Raw genomic sequence first — 25,073 nt, forward strand, 5'->3', positions numbered from 1 at the left:
ATGAATATTGAGAAGCAATCCAGATTTTAACTTTAATAATGCTTCATTAATAAACATAATTCCTGAAATAAGGAGCATTTTAAGTATAAAAACCTAAGTTCTCTTTCTGATATATTTTATAACCATAGCCACTAAAAAGCAGTTAAATGCTTTAATTGTGGTATCAGTAATATCTGCATTTTAGCGATTATGAAGAGAAGCATAAACAAATTCACATAACACTGTTAAGTAGCTGGTTCCTTTTTTTCCCCCAAAGTTTCTTTTCTCATTTTCTCCAGAAAGCACTGTAAAAGGTTGTTCACGTGCAAACCCGTTCATTTCCTGTATGAAATGCCTCAGCTAAAGCTATGGTGACTAGGTGTTTATTTAAGAGGTATACCTTAAGGTATAGGAAAAAATATTTAATCGGGGCACGGGTAAAGAGTGGTATGAAATTCTAGCGTTAACACACTGGAAGGAATAGAAGCAGTCACTTTGAATTTCATTACTTTTCTCTCAACAGCCGATTCCTCACGCAGAAGCGACCAGCACGTCGCGCCGGCGCCCTGCCCAGCAGGCGGCGAGGCGACAGGCCCGGCCGCAGGCGCTGCGCCGCACCCAACGGCCGCCATGAGGAGAGGGGCGGGGCCGGGCGGAGCCCCGCCTCCCGCCGGCGACCGCCTGTCAGGGAGGGGGGAGGGAGGGAGGTGCGCGCGCGGCCGAGGGCGGGGCTTTTCCAGCGCGCAGGTACCGCCCGCCCTCCGCGGCCGGCAGTGGCGGTCACCTGCGCGCTGCCGGCCGCCGCCACCTCGGCGCCCTGCTCCTTTAAGGGCTGGTCGGCGCCGCGTCACGTGGGGCGGGAGTGTAAACAGGAAGCGAGCGGGCGGGCGGCCGGCGGGGAGGTGGGGTGGGCTCGGCTCGGCTCGGCTCGGCTCGGTGGTGACTGCTGAGTGCCGGCTGTTAGTGCCGGCCGTCGTGCGCCGCCGCCATGAGCCGCGAGGCGCCGCCGGAGGAAGAGGCGCCGGGTGACGGAGGAGGAGGAGGAGGAGGAGGAGGAGGAGAGTGCCAGGGCGAGGGCGGCTGCTACCTGGCGCTGTGCGCACGGCCCGTGCACTTCGAGAAGGCCAACCCCGTCAACTGCGTCTTCTTCGACGAGGCAAACAAGCAGGTGGGCGCGGGGCCGCCGAGGGGGCGCGGGGGGAGGCGGCCGCTGGCCTTGGCCGCGGCTGCCGGGGCGCTGCCTGTGCTGCGCCCCTCGCCGCCGCCTCAGCGCGGGCTGGGCTCGCCCCTCGGGTCGGGTCGGATCGCCCCAGCACGGCCCGCGGCCGCTGCGTTGCCTTTGCGGGAGGAGGCGATCGGCACCGCAAGCAGAAATCAAGACGCGAGCAGGTCTTGCGTCTTTACCGCGCCACAGGGATGTGCTTTGTTCTGAGGCGTTTTTCTCTTCCTCTCCTCACGATGCCGAGGTTTGATTTGCTCTTTTTTTTCCTTTTTTTTTTTTTTTTTTTTTTTTTCCCTCCTCTGCTTTTGAGCATTAGGCTTGCGGTCCCACTTGTGTGGAACTGCTCCGGCCTGGGGTCTTGCTGCTGGAGGGTAATAGTTAGCTCAGGTCCTGTCACTTGACGAGTGAAGCTGGATTTTTTTTTTTTTCCTATATGTATAAACAGGCATTTATTTTGTTGAATTTCATGTGTCATGTTGTTGTTTTGTTATTATCTGTCATAAGGTCTTTCTGGGATGCTTCAGAGTCAGCCCTTTTACTTTCTATTCTGAATATCCTAATGTCATTGGCAAAGTTTGTCCCTTCAGTACTAGCATCTTTTCGTAGATTTTTCAATTCAAAAAGTTCAATATATTCATAAATGTCAAATTAGTGTCTGTAGCTTTCTTTACTTGTGGCTCAGACCTGAACGGGTGCCTTGCTTTACATTTTTTTAGACTCAGTTCTTTTAAGCTTGTTTCTCCTTAATATCCCTATGGACTTCTGAACAGTTGGCTGGGTATAGCTAAAAGGTCTGCGGTTTACCGCGATGTTCATTTAGATGTGGATACTTTCTGGTATCTATTTTCTGTAGCCATTCTGTAATTTAAGCGTTCACAGAATTAAAATGTTCAAGCATGTGTGGTATGGATAAAATCAACGTCATATGGGGGGGAGGAATATTTCTGGGATGTGTTTCTTGCTGTTGCTCTCTGTTTTGAATCAGTGGTGTCCTTTCTCCTCATAAACCATAATCTTTTACTTATGTTTTGAGGGACAGCTGAAATATAATAACTTAAATGTGCCTGCCTGGAGACACTGTGGATGAGATTAAAACTACATAGAAGCTGAATGTTAAGAGCTCATTTAAAAGAAATATTTTTCAGTTGTAAATATCATTCTCCATTTTTTTTCTTGCTTAGAATTTTTTAATTTCCCAGGTGTCTCCAAGTCATTTGTAACCAGCATTTCAATGACTGTTACCCACACAAACAGCCTTCTGAAACATCTGTCCTTGCAATTTTCTCATCTCATTTATTGCTTATGGTTCATTCCTTGATCACTGGCCAAATTGCTAACTTAAAAAGTTAAAATAAAGTTTAAGACAGCATTGCCATCATTATTCTGTCTACAATCAATATTAGAAATATTTAAATTCAGTATTTATCATTCTAGTGAGGCCATGGACTTGCCTGCAGTGCATAGCCTTGAAACCTGTGCTCCTGCGTGAGCATACTGCACTACTAGCATGGTCAATACTACAAAATAATATATCTGTTATTCTGAGACCTGATCTGTGTCTAATGCTTCTACAAACATAATTATGATAATAAGGAATCCGCCTAGTTTTTTTTTTCCTCAGGCAGTTTGTAGAAGCATGATTTTTTTTTTTTTAATGTTAGCTTATTCCAGATCAACAAGCAGTATTGCTCTAACAGGTTTTATACAAATGTATATGCAGTTGTTCAAAGGTTGTAAGTGTAAGCCAACTGAAACTTTGTAAGTAGAGATGAAAATGCCCATTACTATTGAACTATTCCTAACTAATAACATGTTCAGACAAGATCAAGTGTCTGGGTCAGTGAGTTGTGCCTTTTCCTTTCCTACCCGCCTAGCTGTTTTCTCTTTTATTTTAAACAATGCCCTCATGTCTCAGATATTTTTACTAATACCTGACTTGAGGAAAATATGATTATATCAAAAAAAGTGTAAGCTTATACATTTTTAACTTGTCCAGTAATTCAGAACATGCCTACCAGACTGTTTCAGTGACACTTAACATTATTATAAATATGATAGACATGTGCTCACAGGATTCTGTAGGACTGAAAACTTCTGTTAAGAATCTGCTTATAATAGGGATGTAAAAAGTGGATGTGTCTGCTAAATAGCTGACTGATTTAAAGGATATATTTAAAATTCTACCTGTTAACATGAAAATGTCTCAAAAATTAAATTCTAATGTGAAAAAGGCAAAGTATGCTATAAAGTTTTTCCTTCCTTTGATGTTGCTCTTTTGTGGGAAACATTAGGTTATGTCCTACTTAGATCAGTGACAAGTAAACTTGGAGCTTCAGAGCAAGGAATTAAATGCAGTGATTGTCAGTATGAATTCACAGATCTATGTAAAAATAAAAACTGTGTCTAGTCAAAAAACACCTGTGTGGCTTACGGGGGGAAAAAACATGTTAAGGTTATGATTTTGAGTAAGCTACAAATATGTTTTAAATGGTTTTTATAGGTTTTTGCTGTTCGATCTGGTGGAGCTACAGGAGTAGTTGTTAAAGGTTTGGAGGATAAAAATCCCATCTCATTCAGGTAAGGCACCTTCATCTTTGTTATGCTAGGACAGAATTCTGTGATCTTAAAATTATGTGGTACTTAGTCCTGATCTACTCTGACTCAGGCATAAAAGTTATTAATAGTTGTCATCATCTTTTGACTTTGTCCTTAAACATAATCTTGCAGTTAACATGGCATACTTTGCTCTTATGAATTTATAGTCTTCTGGAAGAGAGTTAGGCTGTGTCTTACTTCTTTTTTTTTTAAACAGCAATATTTCATTACAACATGCCATAAATGTAAGAGAATAGGGGAGGTACAAACTTGGATAAGTCATAGCTGCTGTAGTAATCACAACAGTTGATGAAAGCCTGCAGTTTAGCAAGCTAAACAAAATGAAGTAAACTTTATATATGTAGGGAACCATAATTTCTGAATTTTTTGCCTCTGTTTCAAGCACAGTATTTCCTTTATGTAGTTTTCTTGAATTCTGTATCTTGTTTAATCTAGTTTGGTTTCTTCTGTATCTTCTGTTTCTTGCAGAAAATCCCCCCCCACCCCGAATCTTACAGCAGTGCTTTCAGTGAAACTACTTTATCTTTAATACATCTTTTATAAATGTCTGTATGAAGTGTGATGGCTCTTTGCTTGTCCATATGTTAGGAAGTATTCTTTTACTCAAACATTGCTTAAATCCAGATATGGATGAAGCAATTTGTAGTTGAGGTGTGTTTATGTAACCTATTAGCTATTATGTAGGGCCTGTTCTGAAAGGACCCAAGTACCCTTGGTGCTAGTGCTGAGGGAACTGAAAACACTTAGTGAACTTCATGAGGTTCTCGAATATGGCAACGCTGAATCCACAGTTTTTCCGATTTACTGTCTAGCTCTCTTTTTGTCGTAACTTACTAACATGTACTGGAAATAGAACTATGTTATTAATTTCAGTTGTACTGATGCTAGTTTGGTAGGGATAAATGCGGTTGCGGAGTGTTTTTGTTTGTTTGTTTATGTATTTATTTATTTAAATGGTGTGAAAACATCACTTCGCGTTTAATTTCAAAAATTCTTCTAGAGGATGTATCCTAGCGTGGAGGTGAGTAGAATCATGTCAATTAGCAGTACTTCTGGAAGTAAAGGAGCTGCTTTGGGGATGTCAGCAGACATCACAGACTTTCTCCAGACTTACTGGGGGAGAACTGAGAATGCACCCTTAAATAGTTCCAGGCTTCTAATTCCACATCGTAGGCCAACAAAGCTGAGCATTTTTAGTGACTTTAGGTGCTAATTTACACTGTGTGATCTTAGCCATGTTTCTGTAATGACTATGTTCAGTACTTCCTGCAGAGTGAACTGCTTTAATCTTTCAGCATGAATTTGGGATCCTATACTTGTCTAGCAGCTCATAAGTTGTATTCAAGAGTATTTGAATTAGACTTTGTTCTTTTTTTTCTTCCTCCTCATCATTGTATTTTTGAGGATGTGTTACAGAGTTTTGCAACAAACTGTCTTAGACATTATTTCCATAACTTTTTTTTTTCCTTTCTGTATAGGATGGAAGATAAAGGGGAAGTGAAGTGCATCAAGTTTTCCTTGGGAAACAAGATACTGGCTGTCCAGAGGACTTTGAAGAATGTGGTAAGAAACCTATACGCTGCAGATAGGGAATTAGTGCTGGAACTAGTACTTAATGCCAGAGCAGAAGTCTGTGAGAGAAAAGCTAGAGTCCTGGTGGCAAACACAGCTTTAGTAAAAATTCCTGTATCACAGGACACCTGGAACAGCCAGCAGTCAACGTTATTGTTTTGCTAGTATCACTTTTTTAAAACAAAAGAAACAGAAAAGCTGACTCCTATAAAGCCCTCTCTGGAAGGGGAAAGTAAAAGATAATAGTGTAGTTTATCAAATTATATTTGATGAGATAAAGAAACTTATATCCTTTGTCTTATCTGTAATATTATTTGCTTCATAACTGGTAACATGTTTCATGTGCCTTGTTTCAGGATTTTTTGAATTTTATTCCAGACAGCCCTCAGCTAGAATACACACAGGAATGTAAGGTAAGTTATATCAGTGTTCAAAGTTTATGTGCTTAAGTGAAGTTCTGATGCTAGTTATCCTGATAGCTTCTACTTTACAAAAGAACTGATTGAGACATGTTCTAAAAATTAATGTGAAATAAATGATATATGTAGTCACTACTGTCTATCTGAATTGAGGTTAATGACCAAGTATTAACAATATCCCCAAAATCTTCCTGGTCCTAGTCACTTTAATCCCTTCCTAGAAAGGACTGGAAATGCTGTGGAGGCAACAAATGTCAAGACTGGAGGAGAAGAAACTAAGTACTGATCCTGTAAAAACAGGGTACACTAATTTTACTGATACGACATATGTTAATTTGGATTTTGTATCCTAGTTTCACTGATAAGTGATAATAAGCTGTTACTAGTTTGCATACTGTTTTTGGTATTTTGGAACAGCCTTTCTGATTCCACTCCCCATTATTCTACCAGAGATAAATATCATTGCATTTGTTCAGAACATTCTAACCTATAACTAAGAGAATTACAGTTCGGGGCAATATGATGCTATAGTAAATTTTTAAACTTACAATTTGCCAAGTTTCCTTTATTCCTACTGGCTTTGTTTCCTTGTTTAGGATTATGTGTTTGAGTAAGCGATCCTAGCAGAGCCTTCATGGTAGTGTTCTCAATGAAGTCATGGGAAATACTTCCACTTAGTTCTTCATTTATGGCAACAGAAAGAACAGGCTTTTCGTACCAGGAATTGGTTGATTTGGTAATATGGTTTGAATCAAAAGAATGTGGTTATATTTAGGTTGAGAAGAAAAACTGGCTGGATAATAAACTTGCAAATCTCACATGCCACCAGAAATACAGGTCACATAGTAGTTATGTACGTATGTACTTTTAGGAGTCTTCTATAAAAATAGCTGATGCACGTTGTGTGTCTAACTGCAAAAAGCATTAACTTCAGTGGTTGGATAACTAAGCTATCTTTGATCTCTCGTTGTTTATTTAATTATACTAGCTTATCTTAATACTTAATTTTACCAAGTAAAAGAGTGTTTGTTTGCTTGTTTGTTAAAAGACCAAGAATGCCAATATTCTAGGATTCTGCTGGACAAGTTCTACAGAAATCGTCTTCATCACAGATCAAGGAATTGAATTCTATCAGGTAGTACAAATAATTCCTGTAAGAGAGACACATTTGGAGATTTGAAAATGTGTCTGTAGCTTGTATTTTTGAGTTGCTATTTTCTAGCCTTCCAATTTAGAAAAAAAAACTGCTAAAAAGACAGAATGACTGTTTTGTTTGCAGAATATGATTGTTTTTCTGAGTAGTATGTTTTTCTGTATTTAACAGGCTATTAAGAACAGCTTAACAGAGATCCTCTTTAAAGAATACCAAATTAAGCATTGACAACTCTAGATTAGTAGATGCTCTTGACTTGTGTGGAAATTAAAATCTAAATCTAGTGTGAAATAATATTTCACGTTAAACAAATCAGCATGGGAGGGTTGTGTGTATGCTTAAAATGCAGTGAAGTTTGCAACAAGTACTGAATAAGATGGTGGTATCCTTCTGCAAACTGATGACATCTTCGTGTGTTGATGTCATTGTCAGAGTTCCTCTGTGTTGTTTTTAATTACCTTTGCATGTGTTTTTGGAGAAGTCTAGTGAATAAATAGCCCTTTCTGATGGACATGGTGAGGGATATGATGAACTTTGTGCATAGTTGCACAGAATTAATCCTGGAACTATGCCACAGTGTTTCATTTAATTACTGTTATTAGTAACTGATACCAACTACCACCTGAAAATGACACCTTATTTCCTGCTGATTGGGGCAGGGGGGAGATCCTTGGCACTTAACTGGGTTATGAACATTACCTCTGCGGGTGAGAGGAACAAATCAAATAAGTGGGTTAAAAAATTATTTAAGCCCTTTAAGATGATGCATAAACTGATCCTCTTCGTTTTTAGTTTTTATAAAAACAACTAAATAAACTGGAGGGTGGAGAAGGCAGCAAAGATATTGTGATAACTTTTATAAAACTACAGTAGTTATCTAAAGCTATAGGTGTTTTCTCCGTTTATACTCAGACTTAGGTGAGGGAAGAGGCAGCACCTTTCAGCTCATTAGAATTAGAGAAGGATTTGATGTGCATTTGCTTAGGTACAGTAAATTGGTCCCTGAGCTTTAATCATCAGATTTCTGATTCTTAACTCTAGTATTGTAAATGCTCTTAAACTTAGCTGTATATTGCTTAGAATTCCCAGCCACTGTGCAGTAACAATTCTGCTGTTGGAATCCTGATGGTAATATAATCAAAATATCCTGTTTTCAGGTATTACCAGAGAAACGAAGTTTAAAACTTCTGAAAAATCAGAATATCAATGTCAACTGGTATATGTATTGCCCGGAGAGCTCTGTTATTCTTCTGTCAACCACAGTCCTCGGCAATGTTCTGCAACCATTCTATTTCAAGGTAAAGGGATATGTTCCAAACTTGTGTACTGTATTTTTTCTGGCTGCTTCTTCACTTGAATATTCTATTCCTTTCCCTAGGTTTCTTTGAAGAAGTGCATGTGTTCCCATCCTTACATGACAATAAGCAAAAGACAAAGCAAAAATCTGGAAGCTAATTCCTAGAAAAGTGTTTAGTAACTCACTCTTTCTTATGTTGTCTTTGGAAAGAAGTGCATCTAGCTAATGTTGGATGGCTGACCTTGAGAAAGGGTGGGTGGAGGAATTACTGAGCCAATACTTGGCAAATTAAGCATCTTTCAAGAAACACATTTGCATTTAAATGAGCATACATTTTTTGTTTTCCATTTCTAATATGGGCATCTGCATTCTGTAGTGTGATAATAAAGAAAAATTAAGGACCTTTCACTTGTGATTGTAACTATAACATTCCAAATGTAAATGGATAAATCTGAAAATGAACAAAAGAAAAAAGGTAGCACATCAGAAACACCTATTGTCCCAAGGATGAGAGAGCTTAGTTTACAGTATTTATTTCTTTTGGTGCTGTTCCCTGTGAACAGCATTTAAAGTTATAGGGAAAATATTTTTCTTTTTGGCTTGGAAAAACAGTGCAGTGAAAACTAGAATCTATTTTTGTTAATCACGCAGTAAGGTGATTTAAAAACTGAGGAACAGAACTTCCAGTAGCCTAAGGGAGGAGTCCCCCTCCCGCCCCCCCCCTCCCCCCCCCTTTTCTTTTTCTTCTTTCCCCCTGGTTTGAGATGATAGAAGCTGAGGGTTTGTGCTGGATGTTCTGTTCATAGGTGGCTAGGTGGAACTTTCTAGCTTCTCGCCATTTTTTTTGCAAGTACTCTGCTCTTGCTTACCCCTTATTAATGTTTCATTTCAATTTGCAGCTGGTAGGTACCAGATAATTTTTGTTCTGTATTCAGAAGGTAATCTTTAAAGATTTCCTGAGAAAGGTGCAATAGCAAAATAATCTTTGTAAATAAAGTTTCTGTAGTGTTCACCCCTCATACTCAAGCATAAGTTAATGAGAAGGGTAAGTGAGCCTCAGTAGAAGCTTTGGGGTTTTGGCACTTCTGAAAACTTGCTTAAATGTAAATTCCATGGGGAAGAGAAAGAGGAGAGAAGAAACCTTAGGGAGGGGCAGGGGTACTCTCTGAGTATACAACAGATTCTGGAGTGAGCAGGAAAAAAAGGAGACTGCGTGGCAGGAGGTACTGATTTTTCTGCTTCCCAGTAAGAGTGAGAGGATATGTTTCACTGGGAGACAAGAAGTTAGAGAACTGCTGGCTGAAATCTTCAGGCCAGTTGTAAATGGGATTTGCAAAGTTTTGTATTTAATTTTTTTTTTTTTTAGCCAAAGTTACGGCAGCAGAATCTTAAGATGATAAAGCTGCTAAACTTACAATACCAGAAGTATGTGTTTAGGATCACAGTACAAAAAAAAAGTGTCAAATCTTTTTTTTTTCTTTTTTTTTCCTTTTTTGGATATCACCATTCTTCACCTCATGGTAGGGCTATTGATACAGCCTATGAGTAAAGGTTAGTCAAGATTTCTTCTGCTTCGTCTTAACATTGGATTTGTTTTGTTCTGTTTTCTTTGTTGCTGTTGTTGTATGACAGAGTGGAACCATGTCAAAGCTATCAAAATTTGAAATTGAGTTACCTGCAGCACCCAAGTCCTCCAAGCTTATCCTTTCTGAAAGAGATATCGCTATGGCTACAATGTATGTATCTCTGACTGATCAAGCCTTTACCTTGCTTGGCAAAGTATGACAGTTTAGGGATGCTGAGAGAAGACAAGAACAGTAACACAGTTGCACTGCTTTTGTGTTTTAGCAGTACTCTGCTTGAAAGTGCATTGGTCACTCCCTTGCACGAAGAGTCTAAAGGACTGTCGGGGTGGGGGGAAGGCGGTAGAGCTAACTGGGGAGTCTTACTCTCTTTTTATTCTTTGAGAAAGCTTGTGAATGCTTCATCTTTGAACTGATGTACTAGTAGAGCTGCTCTTAAATGTCTAACTTGCATAAGCAGAAACCATGTGTTTTATATCAAGCAGTGTTTCAGTCTTCTACTTTAATTGATCACCTGACTTAGTTAATCTCCCATCTGTTGTTTTAGGATAAGACATATGGCTCTGACAGGCTAGTAGAGTAAGACGACTTCCTGCCTTTGCTGCAGAAAGGAGATCTAAGTCTCATATCTTTCCTAGCTCTTTATTTGAAAGTAATGCCTTAATCCTGTTTTCTCATTAGATATGGGCAGCTTTATGTCCTCTATTTGAGGCATCACTCAAGGACTTCTAATAGCACAGGAGCAGAAGTAGTTCTCTATCACTTACCAAGGTAAGAGCACAATAAAGAACAGAAGTGGTATAAGACTTCTAAGTTTCTACTTCAAATAGGCGTACTGACTAGTTCTTCTCATCTCTAATTATTTCTATAGGGAAGGCTCCTGTAAGAAGACACATATTTTAAAGCTGAACAGAACAGGAAAGTTTGCACTAAATGTTGTGGATAACTTGGTGGTAGTACATCATCAGGACACTGAGGTCTGATTTACTTGTTTTCTTGTGCCTTAACTTTTAAAAGTTATAGGCAGATCTTAACTGGGCCTGTTAGCTCTGAAAGACAGTGTTGCAGGTGCGTAGCTTTGCCAAAAGCCAGAGTATTTGTAGGAACAAAAACAAAAGAAAAAGATTGAAACAAAGGAAGCAATTATTGAGGTTATTGAGCTAACATTTAATTAGGGCTTTTTCTGATACCTGTTTTTTCAGACAGTCTTTTCTTAGTTTGTTAGTTAATCTTCTTGTTGCACTGTGTAGGCTTTTAAGGCATGTACAAAAAGACAGACTTATTGGATACTAAATTATAAATCCTGGGAACTGCTCAGAAGCAAGCATTTGAATGCTCGGTACTTCCTCTTTGAAGGCCCAGACCTGCTAAAAACTTCTCAGAGCAAAAATGATCATGTGCATGAGTTAGTATATGTGAAACTTGCTTGGCTGTAGTCTCAGTAGTAAGGCTTAATCAGTGCGAAAGCCAGAAGTGGTACTTGGGTCTTAACATGCAGAAAGGCTTTTGTTTCCTGAATTATCTCCTGCTGGACAGCTTCAAGAACTGGGTCAACATATCTCATTACAATAATTAGTTAATGTTTCAGTTAATTCACATTAATTCTACATGTTAGCAGTCAACCCAGAGCACTTATTCTCCAGCAGTTGTCAGGCTGTAAGCATGGCTGTATAGATAAAGCAGATAGTAGACTGAATAGGGTAGATAGATAGCAGTCTTGTTTCATTAGCACCAAAACTGAAGTGAATTTCCACTGTAAGGCTTTTACTAGTGCTAGTGAGCAGAGTTTAACAAAACAGAATGTGGAAATGAGGGTGTCATAAGAGGCTGCACAATTTTCCTCACTCTACAGGATCCATAAGTGAAGCAGGGAATCCAACATGACTTAATGGAGAATACAAGATGAAATGTGAAAAGTTAACTGAATACCTCTAAATGCATGCTAATTCACGTTTGTGAGACTGAGGGAAAGTTTCTCTTTTCCATTTCAGACTTCAGTTATATTTGACATCAAGCTAAAAGGAGAGTTTGATGGGACTACTACCATCCATCAATTTGTACTTCCACCTCGATCAATACAACCCTATCAAATACCTGTGGCAGGTAGAACTGCAGCATTACAACCTTGATATGTTTACTGAATTCCATAGCTGGTATACTATAGTGCTTTGTTCTTTAGGAGGCTAGATACAGATATTCCTTTCTTACATATTTAGGAGAGGGAGGAAAGAACAACAAGGAATTGTACCCAAATTCTTGTCCCAGATTTGTGCCCACTATAGAAAAGTAAGAGTTGCTCTTCCAGATATGTACTTTGCTTAGTACCTTGAAGCATTACAGTGAAGATCTTTCACAATTTTAGAGTGTTTATTTACAGTCTCTTGTTTTTCCAAATTTGCCACAGCTATAAATGCTAGTGTGGCATGAACCTTGCTCAAAAGCACTTCCTACTTCTTAGGCCCCAGTTTACAACTGTCTGACTTTAAGTCACACAAAAGAGTATCTGCTGCTCTCTGCTAAATGTATAGCAGATAACTTGTACAGCTAAGAGTGTCTAGAAATCACCTGAGCATAGTTCCACTAGCACATGGGAAATCTGTGTCATTGCAGTAAAGGAAGAGACCCTTCAATGGGAAATGATTGCATCTTAAAGCTCTTTAAGATCTCAATTTTGATGTCACTAAAGAAAAGGAAGAATAAGTCTGTGTGAAGAGGCTACTATTAAAGTTAGTAGCAGGACATAAAAACCAGTTTTGCTTTTTAAGGAACTGAAGTGATTGATTACATGAAAATATAACAAATTTATGCATTTGAAATTACAGTTTTAGAGAGAGAATACTTCAGCATGTGATTTCACTTGTTTTGAAGAATTTTACTTTGCCTTCCCACACTGTCACTTTTTTTTTAATGCTGTGAGCTAGCTACATGAGTGGGTATAACTTTCCACCTGCATGCTATAGGAGTGCTAGACATGTTGTGATCCACATTGTTTTTTTTCCAGTTTAAGCTTATGGTTTCTATTTTCTTAGTGTAAAAGAGGTGCTCAGAGTACTGGTTTTTACCTAATGTTTATTTTCCTGCAGGTCCAGCTTCTGTGACAAGTCAGTCTCCTGTTCCATGTAAACTCTGTATCCTTTAAATACTCTAAGCCATAGAACTCCTCCGGAAGACTCACTCACTATGTACCAAGCACAGAAAATAAGTGTGTTAGTCTAACCCTTTACATCTCCAGCTAGAGCTGATTGTACATATGTACATCTTTAAGGTGAAATAGTATGGTGCCTGAGAGGCTTTACTGCTTGTGTAGTAAAGGACAAATTTCAACACACTAGAAAAAAACCCTACTGCACTATACTGGAGACTTGTGTGTGAAATTAGTGAGTATGCACCATGAAACCAAAGTATAAGCCTGCAAAAAGAAGGCTGTGACAATAAATGAAAGTAGTAGCAACAGGCTCTGCTTCAGCATATTGTATTAATATGAATGTAGTGGTAAAAGTTGAGTCAATACTAAAATGGGTTTTGAAACTTTAACATTTAGATTCCTCCTCTTGGATTGTCTTCCAGCCTGATATTATCATCAGTGCAAGTGAAGGTGAGTAGTAAGCTCTGTAACAGTCTTATACTCAGTGGGAGGTAGAGGCTCCTTTACATCTTTAGTGTAAAAAGCAGCTTAAAAACAGTGATTAAAGAGGTGTACTCAAAGATGAATGGGCTTGGCACTGATGTCAGTATTACCATAGTCATACAGCTTCTGGGGGTAATGCAGTTCTAAAGGATAGAGTGAGGAAGGCAAATAGTCACTATAAGAATATAGGCTGTACTAAGTCAACTCATTTGGTGTTTTACTCCTTTAAATCAAGGTTACCTCTGGAATCTTCAGGTGAAACTTGAGCCTGTAGTTTACCTCTTGCCAGATAAAGGAAAACTAATGGATTTCCTTCTCCAGAGGAAAGAATGCAAAATGGTTATCCTATCTGTATGCTCTCAAAGTAAGTTGTTGAGTGGTGGTGTTTTTTTTTTTTTTTTTTTTAAGTGCTTTACTGGTATACCTTGGAAGTGAAATATTGCTTATTCAATTAGTACTTGCACCAGTTAGCTGGACTCCTCTTACTCAGATCCAAGCTCACTTCTGCTCTACAAGACAAAGCTAGCTTCAGAAGCCTACAATACTCTGCATCATTGTTCTGAAAAGAAATCTTAATAACAGGAAAGAGTTTAGCTCTCCTTCCCCCCCCCCCCCCCCTTTTAAAAATAAGTCTGACATGGCTGAAAGATGTTTCTTTTAAAGCTTAGAATAAAGATTGTAGGTTTGAAGTTACCTTTTCTGGAAGGTGATCTTTATTTCAGGTTCTCTAGGACTTTATTCATAGTTCTTTTTCTTTTCAGTGCTCAGTGAGCCAGGAAGGGGATCGCTGTCTGTGATTGCAACTGTTTTTGACAAACTGAATCATGAATATAAGAAGTACTTGGAAGCTGAGCAAAGCTATACTATGGTAAACCCCATTAACTACAGCAGCTTACAAAATTAGGGTAACACCATTTAAGTTTCAGATTGCATCATGGTAGAAAGGAGCAGCTATTTTGCTTCTATATAGGAAAGTCAAATTTACCACAAAATTAATCAGTCCCTGACCACTTTCAAACTTGCAGTAACATGTTCTGCAAGGTGCAGTAGGTTTCCCCCACCATTTGCAATGACAACTCTGTTCAACAAGCTGTGCAGCCTCTGCCACAGCAGACTATCTCCAATGTGACAAGTAGTATACTCTAGTGTTTGAGAAGGAAAAAGGAGTTCAAAAAGCAACTCAGAATCTATAGCTGTCAAGTTCCAGATCATGGACTGTATAGCACAATATCTCAGTGCACAACAGATGCAGGACTGATGAACAGTAGAACTAGATAGCTTAGCTATCACTAACTTTAGTAGTATAGCCATATACTGTGTTTACAGAGGCTCTCACCCTATGTTTGCTTAGCTGCTGGCTTGGAGGTATAATAGTTAGCTATGTTAACTTTTAAAGTAATCTACAAAGTCCATACTTCATGAGGAGAGTTCATCTAATATACATGACCACAGATGTGGATTTGCTCAGTAACAAACAAGTTTAACTATGTTCCCAATGTAGAATAGTATAAGCTAGCCTCTGTATAAATGAGACAGAATTAAAACCTGTACTATTCAGCACTGAGGTTGTCTTTTAAATAGTTCTTTCCTCTTGTAGGTGGTGGAAGCAGGCCAGAGTAGAAGTAATCCACTCCTAAAACGCCCAGTACGCACTCAAGCTGTTATTGACCAATCTGACATGTACACCCATGTTTTATCTATATTTACAGAGAAGAAGGTAAGTTAATTTTAAGTGCTGGTTCAGCAGTAGTTGATCATTTGGCATAGCCTTCACAAGGCATCATTCCTGTAAGGATGGTAACTGAGGTCATAGTCCTGAGGGGATGGACTAGTTATTTTCAGGGGAAGCCCTGCAAGTTCCACCTAACACTTTTTTCTTGTCCAGGAAGCACCTCATAAGTTCACTATAGCAGTCTTGATGGAATACATTCGCTCTCTTAACCAGTTCCAGATTGCTGTTCAGGTAAAACACTTTTTACAAGCATGAAGTACCAACTATATCACCCCACTCCATGAAATTACCAGTCTTGTTCAGGTAGTAATAACTTAGACCTGATACTACAACTTTAGGACCAGCAGAACTTGATGCTGGGAACCCCCACACCTTTGCATACATAATGCAAAATATTTTAGATTGAGTTGTCTTTACTTAGGAGAGAAGATGAGTACAAGGAATACCATTTAAAGTCATATGCAATACTACCTTCTAGATCTAAAAGATCTGGTATTGAGACATACCTTTGATGGTCTTCCTGCATTCACAGCACTACTTATATGAGCTGGTCATCAAAACCCTTGTTCAACACAACTTGTTCTACATGCTCCATCAGTTTCTGCAGTACCATGTGCTCAGTGATTCAAAACCTTTGGTATGTAAGATGAGCTGCTTCATTAAACTAGTGATAGAGGTGGGAAGTTTTCAGAATTTGAAGGCTGTTTCTGCTTTTGCCCTAGGCTTGTCTATTACTGTCCCTGGAAAGCATTTACCCTCCTGCACATCAGCTCTCTCTGGACATGTTAAAAGTAAGCATTTCAGACTGTAGTAAATCTATGTTACATGTGGGTTACACTTAAACAGCTTACCTCATCAAGCTTGAGGTGACTACCTAGCATCTGAATTATTAGAAGCATTGTCTTACAGCTGTAATTAATTTCAGAGGCTTTCCACAGCAAATGATGAAATAGTGGAAGTTCTGTTGTCCAAACACCAAGTTCTGGCTGCCTTGAGATTCATCAGAGGTATTGGAGGACATGACAGTATTTCAGCCCGCAAATTCCTTGATGCAGCAAAACAGGCAGAAGATGACATGCTTTTCTATACTATATTCAGATTCTTTGAACAAAGAAATCAGCGGTTACGAGGAAACCCTAGTTTCACACCAGGTAAGTAGTGAACAGAATTAAGCCCAGATAATTCAAATTTCACAACTGAATTAAGACCTTTACTTCCACTCCAGTGGAAGTAGTATGTGAAAGCAAAATTCTTGATTTTAGACTTACCTTTGAGCATAGTTTCAAAGTTGGCTTGGCTTACCCCATAATAACCTAGAAGTAAAGCTAGTTTGAGGCAGATATAGGAACTTGCAGATTAAACTAACCCATATGGCTTGCAGTTGCTTGCATTGCATAGTTTAGCAAAGCCATCACCTCCAATTAGTGCTTTCAGTGAAGCCAAGAATTGGGTCAAAGAAAGCCTTTGAGTTTATTTATTTCCATAGACTTCCCAAAAATTCCAGGCTTACTGAATATTGACTCTCCTCACTTGAAAAAACACTTAAGTTACACCACTTGCACCAGAAGCATGCCATTAATCAGAGAGTCTGTAGGCTCAGAATTCTATTTGGTGGTCTTAAATCTGGAGGAGTAGAGGACTCACATGGATGCAAGTCTGCTGACTAGATACAGGAACTGGATGAGATATCTGCTTCACCTTGAGACTACTTGTCACAGGACTGGAGATACCTCAGTATTCCACTGCTTTTAAAGAGTCATTCAGCTCCTCTGCTCCAAGGCATTAAAGGTGGAAGTTAGTATTTGTATTTGAGATAAATGAAAGTACACCATCTTGCTTCTCAGGAACAGTTTTGTTCTTTTAAGTTCAGTGCTAATATTAGCTTTTCTTTTGCCCTCTTAGGCGAGCACTGTGAAGAACATGTCACCTTCTTTAAACAAGTTTTTGGAGAACAAGCTCTCATGAAGCCCACAACTTTCTGAAATATTCTTCCACTGAAATGTATAAACTTAATTTATTGCATTTAAGTAGATTTTGAACTACAAAATTGCTATTTTATAATAAAGTATGTACAAGACATTTTGGCAAATAGTACTAAAAATATTACAACTTGTGATGGCTTCCCCCTAAAAAGAGACAAAAATTGCATTGACCTGCATTTAAAATTAGTGTCAGTGGTACAGCAGTCCATTCTCATACATGTCACTTCAGTTTCATTGACAAAAAAGCTACTCAACTTGCAGTGCAGCTGCTTTAGGTTTCTAGAAGAAAGATGCAACCTCTTGAAAACAGAAGTGTTTTAGTAGTCTTCTTAATGCATCTAGTTTTAGTAATACTGTTATGTGAGCCACATGTAGCATTTCCTGAGTTTAAAGCCAAGTCCAAAGCTGCAGCTGATATCTTCTAGTTGGATCTGTGCAGAAATCGGTGCAGTGGTGGTTACAGTGTGATAGTCATAGAACATTGCCACACTTCAGTTCTTAGGCTGAGCTGTGTTGCAGTCACAGTTCATAGAGTCCACTGAACACTTTGTTAAAAGGACTAGAAGTAAAGGAGTCTCTCTCGTTCTGTACCTCTGCTCCTCTCTTGCGCAGCGTGAGTTTTAGCTTTATTGACTGATGGGCCTGATATAAGAGAAAGAAGTTACTCTGAAGCCTTTAACTTTACAACAGATATTATCCAGCCACCATCAACAAGAAGGTGGCATGGTCTTAGCTATCTCAGCATTAAGGTGAATTTAGACATCTTAATATGAAATATGCTTCTGTTCAGATGCAATAGCTGTCAAGAGCAGCAAGGGCAACAGGTGAATCACCTTCAGTCTTAATCCCCTTAAGGCAGCTTCATTCAAGTCTGCACTTTAAACACTCCCCCTACATATCAATTTCTAAGTTGAAAAGGACAGTGTTTAGGCCATTCTTATTGTAAAGAAGGAGCACTTTGCTATGGGATACTGTTTTTGTATCTGCAAAATTGTTGCTTCCACCCTGTCCCCAGGTGCAAAGAAGTGAAACAGGCTGCAGTCTGTTGGGCCACATGGCACACCTTCATTAAGGACTTCATTAATGAAGTGTGCAGTGCAGCCCTGCTGGGCTGGTTGGGGTGATCAAGTGCAACATGCCTGGAACAGGGAGCTTGCACTGCCACCAGCCAACCCTTGCTTCCAAAGGAGTCTGGCCACTCCTTGTGTGATGCAAAGGCAGATTGAAATACTGCTTTTTAATCTTTGCAATCCCTTGCATATTTAATAGAGCTTCCATAAGTAATTAGCTATTTTTGTTTGGAGTGAGTTTTGAAGACTATTACATCTTACCTATGTAACTTAACAGAACTGGAAGGAATATTAGTCCATGCGTTGCTCCCAGCAGAACCATAGCTAGATACATCCTGAAGTAGAATATCTTGAAGATTTGAGACTTGGAAAAAGCCAGTACTACAATTCCTCCAAATTTAGTCAGTGTGATACCACTAAAAACCTGACAAATAGAAGAGTGTTTTTGTAAGTGCTAAAGAGCTTTAAGTAATCCATTTATTTTACTAAGTATTTGCTAAAAATGCTCATCTAATTTAACTGATCCTCCTCCTTCTATACGTAGTATACCTCCTCTCCCTGTTAAACCTTAGAACCACATCTAACTTAGGTGGAGTTTAAGATCAACTTTTGGTCCTACTTCACACCATAGGCCAGGAGATGTTAGAGGAAAGTTAATGCTGGCTTACACTGAGAAGTTCAGCATTTTTCTATTCCTTCTTTCTCTTGGAAAGACTCAGGAATTCTACTCTAATCTGTACAGCCACTTAAGTATAACTTTGAATTCGGGCAAACAGATGAAAGCCTTCCCTTGAAGTAACTCAGGCTTCAGTGAAGTTCCTTTTCTGGGTCAGGCAGATGTAGCAGCAGAACAGAGTGTTCCAACCCTGCCTGTATTGCTCATCTTAGACTTTAAATGATGGCAGTGCTGTCCAATACTAAGCCCTGCCTGTGCTTTCAAAGTCCCAGTGCCACACTGTATTCAGAATGGCCTTTCCCAGTCATTTCCAGGCATCTGGAAGGCTGTGATGTACTTAAACTGTAATGTTCCAGTTTAAGGATAATTTATGCAAACTACTGGTTCAGCTGAAGTTTTAGCTGTACTGTTCTTTACTACCAGTAGATTAAAGTTATACTGGCCTAACATTAATATTATGAAGTCTTTTGATCACCCTTACTATTAGCAGATGCCTAGGTTGATCCTTAGACATTTTACATTCTCAGAAAGAAAAAGCAAAGCATTCCTATGACTTAAGGATGTTATCATAGTCTCTCTGAAGTTGCAACCCAAGCCAGCCATTTTACCTGCCCCCATACAATAGATACTTACAGAACTGCCCATGTGAGATAGAGCTTCTTCTGCACGCTCTACTCTACTGCCCTTAGTACTAACAGTGAATGCTCTTGTCACATGACTACAGAATTCCACAGCAATACCACAACTCTGGACAGTTAAAGAGAAAACATGAAATAAGGCATCAGCAGATAAGCAATTTGATGGTAAGTTCTAAGACCTGAGACAGGCTTAAAGAGTTATAGCAGCCAGCATCAGTTTCCAGGGTTAAAGTGCCCTTTGAAGTTGTAAAAACTGAGTTTAGCATTAACTGGTTACTTGAGAGTGTTAAAGGTACTGTACAGTACCTAGTCATTACTTGTGGACAGTTAATCCAATTAAGCAGGTATCATAGCACTAAGGTTTGATGACAAAATTTTCCTGAAGCTGAAAAAACCTGGCTTCAATACTACACATGCAATTAGTACACTGAACTCTACAAATTTAGAGATGCTACCTGGAATAACACAACTCTGCAATAACACTTGAGTATGCATGTTATTTGATACCATACAAGGGCAGAGCCAAGATTAACATTTTGATTTCATCTTAAAAAGCAAGTTGTTTAAACAAGTCATTTAAAGCATTCACTGAACAGCTGGCAAATCCTTCTTGACTTGTTACCTAGCAGATAGACTAGCACAACTATATTTAGTTGTAATAGGGGCTCACAATTTACTTTCTCATAGCGTTTTCAGATCTGCCATAGGTGACTAGAGGGCAAGATAAACCAGAGCTTCTGCACTCAGCTGCTGATAGCTAAGTTCTGGAGTATTTTACCAAGGTGCTTTCTGCACTAGTTGAGTTTCATCTGTTTATGCAGAAACAATACAAATGTCAGCACATCCTAGACCTACTCCACAGAACAGTGCAGCAAAAGCCTTAAACGTTGTTTATGCCTAGGTAAGGCTACATGGCATGTCATCTGAGGCTGTAAGCTAACAGCACTAATCTAAATAGTAGCAACCCCTCTTCTGCTGCTCTGCAGCAATGGTGACCGCTAACAGATGCAGTACAGCTTGATAACAGGACATCAATTGAACTAGAACTAAGTTATGGTCAGAGTAAAATGTATTTTCTAGACAGCATCTAGAAGCAGTAAGATGTTCTACTATTGTTCAAGCTCCTGAAGTTTAACACGAATACTACTCAGTTTCATGAATATCAGATTACACAAAACCATTCAAGATTTGTAAAAAGAGATGTCTCATTGACTTACCATGACAAGATTTACTAATGAAACTGCATTCAAGCTGATGCCCCACAGCCACATCACCCCAAACATGTTGATGATTATCATCGCAATAGTTATTGTAACTACAAAAGCAGCCCATACTTCAAAGCCAAGCAGCACAGCTGTCACCAAAAATATTGATCCCAAGGAGATGCAGAGGTTAAATATAGTGTCATCCACAATTGTCAAATACTGTTCATAAAAAACATAAAACACACTGTGGAAAGAACAGAGGTTGTGATTAGCCATTCTGCTTTTTAGGAACCCTATCAGGTCTTCTACAAAAAGCCATATGCAGTATTCCTATCAAAAAAGAGGCCCTGAACTTCAGAACAGTTCCCAATCTTCCCCCCCATATCCAGTCTACCATAGGTAGTTAGCTATACTTTAATAACTGTACTTAGAAGTACTAGCAGGGAATATCTGAGCAGAACTGCTTAGGATGAATATCTGCTGTCATTTACTATTTGTATAAAGTCTGTAGAGTAGAAACAGCCTTAAAGATCAGTGAGTTCTGGCAGACAGGACTACATGATCTACATGCTTAAAGCACAGTGAAAACTCCAAAGTGACTTTAAGGAATGCCTTAGTTCTGAGCCACTTAGTCTCTGTACTAGATGACCTCTTTGTCTGTAGTCTGACAGAGACTAAGCTGCTAGTGTTAGATAAGCTTCTGTAGAAAGGATGAAGTAGTTCCTTCTTCATGGAAGGAGTCACCAACAAGAATTTGCTTCCCAGGATCACCTGTGGAACATCTGCTGCTGATGACAGCTCCTCAGCATCACTCCAGTAAAGATTTTGCCTGGAATGGTAGCTAGAATGGTTATCTCAGATCTGCCATATCTGCAGTAGGTACTGGCCTGCTGCTGAGGGTCTAGAGTAATAGATTCTGCAGTGAAACCACAGGCTGGGAAAGATTCTTTGAAGCAAAAGGTGGGTATTTGTGGTACAGATGCCAACTCCTACTCACTTTCACTGTGGTACCATTTCCTGGAGTCTCAAGCAATACAATCATGTACTCATTAGGCAAGCAGTACTTTGACATCACTGCTGTCTGCTTTAAGTTTAAATAGTTCAACTATAGTTGAAGTTGCAAGCTGTAATTGGAATGTATTGGCTTTAAACTCCTCCAGGTCAACATATTTAAGCTAGTAGAACTATTGAATCTTAACTTTACTATGAAAGCTAGAAAATGCCTGAGCTGCAGACAGAGCCAGCTCTGTAGTAAAGGACAAGTTTCTCAGTTTAAGTTAACTCTGAACCAAAGCAGAGTCAGTGCTGTGGATATAGAACAGTTGGATTTAATTGTGGATTTGGTAGATTCCTGAGCGTCTGTTAAACAAAAACAAGACTCAAATTTTTAAAATGTTGCTAGCCAGTACTCTTCTTCAGTTGTGCAAGTTAAATGTTTTTGTCACTATAGCAAGAAGGATCTATGTTACCTGTAAGGGAACACCCGATAGTTCTTCTCTTTGATGCCCATGGTTTCAGTAATATTATCTGCTATAGCCCGAGCTTTCTTCATAGCATCAATGTAGTCAGAGGATTTTTTTAGTACAGTATGGTAAGTCATAAAATAAGTAGCTCCAACATCAGATTCATTGTTTATGAAGTTGACAGCAGAGTAATATGCAGCATGTCCTCTATGTAAAGAGAGCAAAGTTTCAAGTATCAGTGTCAATGAACATATTCAAGTTTGTTAGCTTTTTGTAGTGTATAACCTTGTTTAAGTTTCCAAAGCTGATACTGCAAGGATTTGGAGCACAATACATTAAGATCAAGCAGGCTATACTAGGCAAGACTGACTACAGAACTTGCTTCTATGTAGAGAGGAAAAGCTGTATTCTATTTAGTTGATACTAAATTTCTCTTTTCCTGGTTTTGTTCCAGAGAATACTATAAGTGAGATTTATGGTTTGTAGGAGTTTTATAGACAGACATTAGATATCCAAGCTTCCAGACAGACTTGCTCTAGACATCCCTCTCTTCAGGCAAGATATACAGAATACAGCTCTTACCCTTTGCCACATTTAGGATTAGGGTTGTCAGATAGGAACATAGGCAAAAATTTCATGAAGTCTTCCCCCTGTGGTCTCTGCTTGCCTTCTTGAGTCAGTGGTCGGCAACGAGTGCAGGATGGATCAGTGACTGAAAAAAAAGTACAGAAAGGAGGCTAGGTACAGAATCAGATATTCCATCTCAGTACTAGGCACTTCTGACTTGTAGTAATACTGTATCCAAAACCATGGAAAAGCATTTTCACTGATAAAACAGAACATAGTCGTGCAGTTCTGCACAGAACTTGCCACCATATTTCTGGATTTAAGATTACTACCAAGGTAAGGTTTACCAGACAGCTATTAGATTTAATGTAGACAGTACAAAAGTAACTGTTATGAAGAACTATGTCAAACTGAAGGATCTGAACACAAGTGGGACAATAAGTTTCCCACTCATTTCATAAGAGCACATAAGGATCAGAATTCTCATGATCAGCTTGCTGTTTTTGAATAGTCTTTACATTAATTATCTTCAGGCCATAGCATTCTAATACACAGTATAAGTTAATTCAGAAATGACAGTCCAAACAAATTAGAGAGCTACTCTAAAGATAGAAGCTCACAATAAGAAAAACCATTCAACCAGCTCATATCATGACAAGACATTTTGGCAGAGAAGCTCCTATAAAACAAGCTAATCCCCTGGCATCAAGAAAGATACTAGTACCTGAAGCATTGCAAAACTGTCCAGTGGTATTGTAGACTCTGCAACAGGATGACTGTGGCTTCACCCAGTCAAAGTAATCATCAATCCAGGAGGATGGAGCATAGCCTATCCTTGTGCTGACAAAATAAGCATAATATACCAGTTGTCAGTAATCTAGTGTTTCATTACAGAACACATCCCTTGAGCTCTCATTCTAGTCCAAGCTCCTTGATTCTCCATGTAGTCCCCTGCTCTAGAACCCTTTCCCCAAAAGGAGTCTTCTTGTTAACACTGCAACTAGCCAGCAAGCAAAAGCTTATTTGCAGCACCCAAGTTCCATAGCCAAACTAACTTCTATCTCCCAGTCCCACTCATCCTATCCCAGAGACTATTGCCTTTTTTCAGAGGAGGCTTCTCCTTCAGTTAAGTTGAAGGAGGTAAAACCACTGAACTATAGGGAAGGGAACGAGGAAAATACTTTCTTCAGTTATCTTAACTGTTGTACTCCAGAAGCATTTCCTGATTCTTACTGAGCCTCCACAACTCAGTGGAGTGGAGCTTTGCTAGGCTACTTTATCTATCACATTTAGAAACTGAACATGCAAGTGATTTTCCAGGAGAACTTAGCCAGACAGATTATCATGAACTTTTCCTCCTCTCATTCTTCATCCCTGGACATTAAACCCCTTCTCCAAATCCAAGCATGATTTGACACATGAACACATCCCACAGGTCCAGACAGGTTTTAGTCTTGTTCTAGGAGATTATCACAGGTTCTTCCCTCCTTCCTGCCCCAAACCCACAACAGAAAGCAAGTACTAGAGTGTTAATTGTACGATCAACAGCTGAACCTAAACCAAGTTAAAAGGACACACTGGCCAGTTAATATTGCTCTATATAACCACATGAAAAAAGCATGAATAACTTACTAGCTGCCAATTTCTGCAGCACTGAAGACCTGCTGGACAAGTGAATCATTATTACAGCCCATTCCACCACACACCATGTTCTGCCCTTCCAAAGAGGTATAGTTGTGCCCTTCTTCTAGAACAAAGTACACAGGAGGACCTGCATGCAAGTACTTGCTGAGCTGGCTGAAGTAATCCATTACATAGGAGTCCTTAAAGGGAAAGCTCAAGTTAAACTATTGCATAATGCTGAAGTAGCACAAAGATGTCAGGGTTTCAATAATTCACGAGCTCTAAGTTGTTAAGGAGGGACATGACCTGAAGACTTACATCTGGCATTGAAAGAGACTGATCCAGTCCAATCTCTACATTGTGCATAACTGCTGTACTGAATGACAAAACACCCACAAACAAGGCTACCTGAAAAAAAAGCAGATTCACAGAAGTGACAACTGTACTGAAGTAACAAGCAAGAACTCTAGAACGAATCTGCTAAGCTGTTAAGCTACAGCCTTTTTTGCACAGTTGCTATTAAGCATGCTAGTCAGGCTTAGCCAACAGTGACAGTAACATCTAGGTCTTTGGAGCCCCCTTTGGGGCCCCAAGGGCTAATCTATACATAGAGGGAGGGTACCAGTGTAGGATATGCCTCTGACACCT

At 39.3% G+C, this 25,073-nt stretch overlaps 2 protein-coding genes across 4 annotated transcripts in view; one reads left to right on the forward strand and one right to left on the reverse strand.

Annotated features, from left to right (window-relative positions):
• The first annotated feature begins 689 nt into the window (after positions 1–689).
• RMC1 (regulator of MON1-CCZ1) lies at positions 690–17,280 on the forward strand. 2 transcript variants are annotated; one of them, XM_026122792.2, is made up of 20 exons: positions 690–1,147; positions 3,702–3,778; positions 5,296–5,380; positions 5,746–5,802; positions 6,857–6,943; positions 8,119–8,259; positions 9,891–9,994; positions 10,523–10,612; positions 10,713–10,818; positions 11,833–11,944; positions 12,925–12,969; positions 13,383–13,436; positions 13,705–13,833; positions 14,231–14,337; positions 15,067–15,186; positions 15,355–15,432; positions 15,734–15,838; positions 15,924–15,992; positions 16,127–16,352; positions 17,104–17,280. In XM_026122792.2, exons 1-20 carry the CDS (start codon positions 968–970, stop codon positions 17,181–17,183), a joined length of 2,052 nt encoding a protein of 683 aa, XP_025978577.2. In that variant the 5' UTR covers positions 690–967; the 3' UTR covers positions 17,184–17,280. The 2 variants fall into 2 exon arrangements, with proteins under 2 accessions (XP_025978577.2, XP_025978578.2); XM_026122793.2 differs by lacking the exon at positions 15,734–15,838.
• The window catches only part of NPC1 (NPC intracellular cholesterol transporter 1), a 29,239-nt gene continuing 21,362 nt past the window's right edge, over positions 17,197–25,073 (reverse strand). For both annotated transcript variants that reach the window (XM_026122790.2, XM_026122791.2), the window contains exons 17-25: positions 24,744–24,833; positions 24,435–24,625; positions 23,527–23,642; positions 22,818–22,947; positions 22,242–22,442; positions 20,785–21,016; positions 19,563–19,676; positions 18,515–18,677; positions 17,197–17,825 (exon numbers count right to left, since the gene is read on the reverse strand). In XM_026122790.2, coding sequence (XP_025978575.2) covers positions 17,743–17,825; positions 18,515–18,677; positions 19,563–19,676; positions 20,785–21,016; positions 22,242–22,442; positions 22,818–22,947; positions 23,527–23,642; positions 24,435–24,625; positions 24,744–24,833 — 1,320 coding nt within the window. In that variant the 3' untranslated portion in view covers positions 17,197–17,742. The remainder of the gene's footprint in view (positions 17,826–18,514; positions 18,678–19,562; positions 19,677–20,784; positions 21,017–22,241; positions 22,443–22,817; positions 22,948–23,526; positions 23,643–24,434; positions 24,626–24,743; positions 24,834–25,073) is intronic.

The sequence above is a fragment of the Dromaius novaehollandiae genome, chromosome 2 (assembly GCF_036370855.1).
Source record: "Dromaius novaehollandiae isolate bDroNov1 chromosome 2, bDroNov1.hap1, whole genome shotgun sequence".
NCBI classification, from domain to species: domain Eukaryota; kingdom Metazoa; phylum Chordata; class Aves; order Casuariiformes; family Dromaiidae; genus Dromaius; species Dromaius novaehollandiae.

Bases quoted from the DNA above. Each gene is read 5' to 3' on its own strand.
- RMC1 (XM_026122792.2), top strand. From the start codon at position 968: ATGAGCCGCGAGGCGCCGCCGGAGGAAGAGGCGCCGGGTGACGGAGGA. The intron at 3,779-5,295 runs GTAAGGCACCTT...CTTTCTGTATAG, and splicing joins AAAAATCCCATCTCATTCAG to GATGGAAGATAAAGGGGAAG. The intron at 10,819-11,832 runs GTCTGATTTACT...TTTCCATTTCAG, and splicing joins TACATCATCAGGACACTGAG to ACTTCAGTTATATTTGACAT.